We start from the raw sequence: 6,000 nt of genomic DNA on the forward strand, positions 1-6,000 counted from the left end.
CCTACCCCAATGAAGAGGAACCAGGAAGTCTCCTTATCAGGGCCCAATTCATCTCTAGACACACAGAGAATATTGAAGAAGTTGTGCTGCTGTGGCTTTCATTATTTCATGAGTTTCATTTTTTAAAAACTCCGTTTCCATTGCTGTTGTTTCTGCCTGTGTCTTCTTTTGTTTCTGGTGGTACATCTGCCTGATGCGCAACGTGTGCTGCTGTCTTTGAATGCAGGAAATCCCCCTGGACCAGGTAGATCTAGATAAGGAGAATGAGATGCTCATCACAGTGGCTCATTTCCAGAAAGAGGTTTTTGGGACATTTGGCACTCCTTTCTTGCTAAGGATACACCAGGTGAGAGTCCTGTTTCTCTTAACTATGTACTATTGCAACACAGGTGGTAGCCTTCACCAATGTTGTACCCTCCTGGTTTGCTGCAGGGCACCACATTGGAGAAGACTGGTGTTGCTAGAAGGGAAAGTTTGTTGCATTAAATCATGGATTATCCAGGAGTAGCAATAGTCACCTGCGGCCATCATTTCTTGTGTGCATATTATATTCAGCTTCTGTGATTTGGGTGGCCTTACATGAATTGGTCATCTAGTTCCTTTTGTCTGTATTTAGAGGTTCGCTGATACCCAAGTTTGGCCAAGTACATTTTACTACATGTTCAGTGGCATCTTTAGCCACATAGGTTTCAGAACTTTGGTTGGCATTAATTTTTTTGCACGGCGGGGGTTGTGCTTTTCTGCCTAGGGTGAACACTTTCGAGAGGTGATGAAGAGGATTCAGACAGTGCTGGACATCCAGGAGAAGGAATTTGAAAAGGTATTGCCTCAGCAGATCACTCAGGAAGATTTTGCTCAGCATAGCATAGCTTCTGAAGGGACCTGCGTCTTTTAGCCCTGCCAACATGTTAGCCCTGCCAACATGAATGTCTCTTATAATTCTGCAAGTGCTCCTCTTCCCCCTGCATCCCCACACAGGAAGTCGCTCTCTGCATATTTTGATGCTCTGCGATTTGAGGGTGGGATTTTAGGAAGTCCTGCCCGGTTTGGCATCAGCATCTGTGTATCGGAACCACCTTTGTGGAAGTTGTTAATGTTTGACATTTTATTATGTTTTTATATTGTGCTGGAAGCCACCCAGAGTGACTGGGGAAACCTAGCCAGATGGGCAGGGTATTATTATTATTATTATTATTATTATTATTATTATTATTATTACAGTGGTACCTCGGGTTACATACACTTCAGGTTACATACGCTTCAGGTTACAGACTCCGCTAACCCAGAAATAGTACCTCGGGTTAAGAACTTTGCTTCAGGATGAGAACAGAAATTGTGCAGTGGTGGCGCGGCAGCAGCGGGAGACCCCATTAGCTAAAGTGGTGCTTCAGGTTAAGAACAGACCAGCGGAACGAATTAAGTACTTAACCCGAGATACCACTGTATTATTACTACTACTACTACTACTACTACAGTTGTACCTTGGTTTTCAAAGAGCTTAGTTCTCAAACATTTTGGCTCCCGAACACCGCAAACCCGGAAGTGAGTGTTCCAGTTTGCGAACTGTTTTTGGAAGCCGAACGTCCAACAGGGCTTCCGATTGGTTGCAGGAGCTTACTTCAGCCAATCAGAAGCCGAGTTTGGTTTCCAAACATTTTGGAAATCAAACGGAATTCTGGAATGGATTCCATTCGTCTTCCAACGTATGACTGTAGTATCATCATCATCATCATTATTATATTTTGCATATATCAATACCTGGAAGAGCCCGGCCTCCCCACCCCCTGCCAGTCCCTGCACAGATGGTGAGAACCACTGAGCGAGCCCCCTCCAAAATTAACCCCACCAAACACTTCCCATCAGGCCTGTATCACCTCTATCTTAATTCCCCATAATTCTGCCGGGGGGGCTCGACGGCATTGTATTGCGGGACATTAAAGATAGTGAATGCCTCAATCCAAGCAGCCACTGGGCTCTGCTAGGAAACGCAGTGGCACTGCGAGGTAAGGTAAAGTGTGAGTCAGTTGACAGCCACCTCAGTCATGGTGGCACAAGGAGGGGCAACACCGGGGGCCATCTCCACTGGTGCTAGAATAGTGGGATCCTGCTTGTAATGTAATAGGAGATCAAATTTTACTGTCCTGGCAATGGGAAAGGCAAGAAGCCCAGCACAGCTGAACCCCCTGTGCCCTCCAGATGTTGTTGGATTCCAGCTGCTGTCAGCCCCAGGTGCCACCATGGCCAGTGGAGGTCGCCAGGTTGCCCACCTTGGGAATTGGCACTTGTCTACGGTGTGTGTGTGTGTGGGGGGGGTGCTGATAGTAAACAACTAAATGGGAACACTAGCTTTGGCCTGTTTCCATGCTGTTGGTTAGAATCACAGATTTCGAAGGGACTCAAGTGTTGGATTCTAGTCCAACCCCCTGCAATGCAGGAATCTCTGCTAAAGCATCCATGGCGGAGGGCCACCAACCTCTGCTTAAAAACCTCCAATGAAAGAGAGTCCACCACCTTCCAAGGGAGACTGGGTTGAGAGATGAGAGCCAAGGAAATGCAAGCACAAGACAGGGAGGCTTTGAAGTCTACGAAATTAATTTTCTTAACAATACTCCTTGAGAAATTAACATTTGAGCTCTGACGTTTTTTATTTATTTATTTGTTCTTTCTGAAGTTTAAGTTTGCCATTGTAATGATGGGTCGACACCAGTATCTAAATGAAGATGAATATGAAGTGAACTTGAAAGATTTTGAGCCCCAACCTGGTGAGTGTCCATTTATTTGTTTACTTTGCTTCTAGGAGGGGTTTGTGGGTTTTTTTGGCTCCTTGAAGATCAGTGGGGCAGACTTCCATGTGTGGCATTTATTCTCTCACCCGCTCAATGTCTTGCCCTCCAAGGTGAACACAGCCCACCAGCTCCGTATATTTGCATACGTTTTGTCATAGAAGCCTGTGTTAGAGTGACAACTTTACTCAGTGCAGCATCCAATGAAGTTGTTCCATTAGTGCTAGGACTTGGCTGTGCAACAGAACTTCCTCTCTTTCTCTTCTTCCCATGGGCCCCCTAAATCTATTTGGGGGTTCCCCCGTTGCTGGCAGAGCTGAATCAGGAAGGACACACTAAGGGAGAGAGGACAGGAAGGGGAAGTCCTTTTGCACTGACAGAACCACGTCACTGAATGCCACCCTCAGTTCTTGACATTCTAAATTTTGTACAAAACAATCTGAAAGTGTGTTCATTCTCCCTCTCCCTCTTTCTCGCTTCTTTCTTCTTCCCTTCCAGGCAACATGTCTCATCCCAGGCCATGGCTAGGGCTTGACCATTTCAACAAAGCCCCAAAGAGAAGTCGCTACACGTACCTTGAAAAAGCTATTAAAATCCATAACTGACTTACCCTCTCCAGTTTGTTCGAGGCAAAAGGGGCAACAATGTGTGTGTGTGCGTGTGTGTGTGTGCGTGTGTGTGTGTGCGCACCTTTTTAACAACTGTAGGACTTTTGGTACACGTGCACTCGATCGGAAGTCTCCAGCAAGAGGATTTGCTGCTGATTTATTAATTTTATTTTGAGGCTGTTCAGTTTGGCTTCTCTGTATCTATTATTGACTGCCCTTTCTTTTTTTTTTCTTTTTGAGCAAAAATGAAGGTGTTTTATAAAAGCTTGGGTGCCAATGAGAGTTTTTATGGGAAATGTAAACAAAGCGAGATTGTCAGCATAAGAAGGAAAGGGTTGAGTTAGAGCAGTTGACATTGGCGAAATATTGTCTGTAGTATGTTAACTGGACAGCCTTTTCTGGCTGACCTCCCCCTCCCTTGCCCTCCCCTCCTTCCTCCCCCACTTCCCAAATGCGTGGTACCTGCCATCACTGCAGCTAGTTGGCGCTATGGTTAGGCTCACGCCCAATTTATTTCCTTCAGTTATATACTTTAAATGACATTTTTGTGCATTTGTAAATGCAAAGAGAAACTCACATCATCAATAAATAGCAATCTCTACTTCATTGTGTACACTGTTGGCACTTATTCGAGGGGGGGGAGATTTTGTCTCTTCAATCAGCCTAGAATTTCTCTTTTTATTATTATAATATTATTATTATTATAAATAAATGGATTTTGAGTCAAATTTGTTTTTCTCACATCACCTTTTGCCAAGGAAGAAGTTGGGGAACCCCCCCCAAAGGAGGTGCAGTGTATTTGTATCCCTTTAGAAACGGTTTGAGAGTAAAATCCCTTGGTTGCAGTGAGATTTACAAGCATAGTACCAGCTTCCCAGAGAATTTGAAGAAGGAAAAGGCATCTGTTTTATAATTAATTTAGTTAATCTGGGAAGACATAGGAAGACAAAACAAAATAGCCTTTTAGCACTGAGGGCATGTTCACTAGCATTTAGTAAGCTGTTGACTTTGTAAAAAATGCGGGGGTGGGGCTTGGGAGGGGGAAGAAAACAAATTGTATATTTAACAGAGGAACATGTACAATTTAACATTTGGGGTTCCTTTGGGGGGGCGGCTGGGGGGCAGGGTGAGTCTGCAAGTGAATTTCACAGATGTCAATATTCATTGTGTGTAGTTTTATTTCAGTCCCCAGACTGCTTTTCCATTTTAGTTTGGAGCTGCAAGCAGCCCCATGTGTCTCTCCTAAGTTTTTGAGTGCGGTAAAAATATAGAAGCAGCAATTTACACTCCCCCGCCCAGCATTATTTCTCATTCTTTCTCTTCTTCCCCCCTCCTCCATTCCCTCCTGCCAATATTTTATTTTGTTTCTGTAGCTGCGGTGTGCAACAATTCTTCCTGTATATTGCCTTTTTTTTCTTTTTTTGCTGGAAAAAAATGTTGTATGTTGAATAAAAATTTTCTATAAAATTTTACTTCAGTGAGTGATGGCCTGGACGTTGAAGAAGATTTCCACTCTCCTTGCAAGTTTTCTGAAGATTTTGTTTAGACAGAATCTTCTATTTTTATTTTGCCCGTTAATCCACATTTGAAATCTGGCCTTAATTTAGGGATAAGGGTAAGTGTCATCCATTCATCATATTTGAACTTTGAGCAGCATCAGTTATCTAATCCTCAAAATGAAAGGCACTGCTCCAGAGGCATTGCTGTATCTGGGTTCATACTGACAGGCAATAAAATGACTATGCAGAGCTGTGTCTGTAGCACGAAAGAGATGCGGTGGTGGACTTCATAGAGGACTGTCAAACCTCTGCTGCCAAATAGTTCAAACTGCACTTGGGTAAATTCCAGAAACTCGGTGGGAACACTGGTCAGTTAACCACATTCATACTGAGAACTTAATCCTGTTGTGGTGCCATTTCCACTGATTCCACCTGCTTTCTTTGCCCTCTAAACACATTTCCATGGTGACTCATAGAATTGTACAGTTGGAAGGGACACCAAGGTCATCTAGTACAGCCCCCTGCAATGCAGGAATCACAGCTGATTGCTGATGCTGTGCCAGGCAGCACTCACAGACAGCATCAACTAGTAGACCTGCTTCCCAGTTTGAGAGGATGCCCAAGCTACCCTCCACTCTCTGGGCTTCTGTCCCCATTTCCACAAACTGGCCAGCCCTGCAGGGGTGCCCCTCTACACCTCTCTTTCTCCCCTAAACATCTGGATCAGAGGAGGCACTCCCACACTAGTTTATGCACCTGGCACTATCAACTCATAATTCCTTTTCTCAGTACCGCCTTCCTGCCAGCACACATCGAAAGGGACTTCCTTCTGCCTTGCCTTCTCTCTGCTTTGATAGTTCAATGGCTTTGGAGTGGGAGCGGCATATGGAATGCTTTCCACTGCCCAAGTCTTACAGCAGGAGTGGTGGGGAGCCTTTTTTCCACTCTAGGGGCCAGATCCTTTTGGGTCCCCACCTCTGTGAGCCAGTTTTGACAAGCAGGTGGTACAATACAGCTACCAGTCATTTTATGGCAGGTGGACTAGGTGCCTGGGATCCACAGTGCAAAGGGACTTTTCGAGCCCTGTGCTGGGGGCTTCCAGACATCAAG

The 6,000-nt window shown here is 44.9% G+C and overlaps 1 protein-coding gene across 7 annotated transcripts in view; it reads left to right on the forward strand.

Annotated features, from left to right (window-relative positions):
* Positions 1–4,863, forward strand: part of USP7 (ubiquitin specific peptidase 7) — a 92,748-nt gene extending 87,885 nt beyond the window's left edge. For all 7 annotated transcript variants that reach the window (XM_053363982.1, XM_053363984.1, XM_053363981.1 and 4 more), the window contains 4 exons: positions 227–346; positions 749–820; positions 2,672–2,762; positions 3,282–4,863. In XM_053363982.1, the coding sequence (XP_053219957.1) occupies positions 227–346; positions 749–820; positions 2,672–2,762; positions 3,282–3,388 (390 nt within the window). In that variant the 3' untranslated portion in view covers positions 3,389–4,863. The remainder of the gene's footprint in view (positions 1–226; positions 347–748; positions 821–2,671; positions 2,763–3,281) is intronic.
* Positions 4,864–6,000: the final 1,137 nt, after the last annotated feature.

The sequence above is a fragment of the Podarcis raffonei genome, chromosome 14, assembly GCF_027172205.1.
Source record: "Podarcis raffonei isolate rPodRaf1 chromosome 14, rPodRaf1.pri, whole genome shotgun sequence".
NCBI lineage: Eukaryota > Metazoa > Chordata > Lepidosauria > Squamata > Lacertidae > Podarcis > Podarcis raffonei.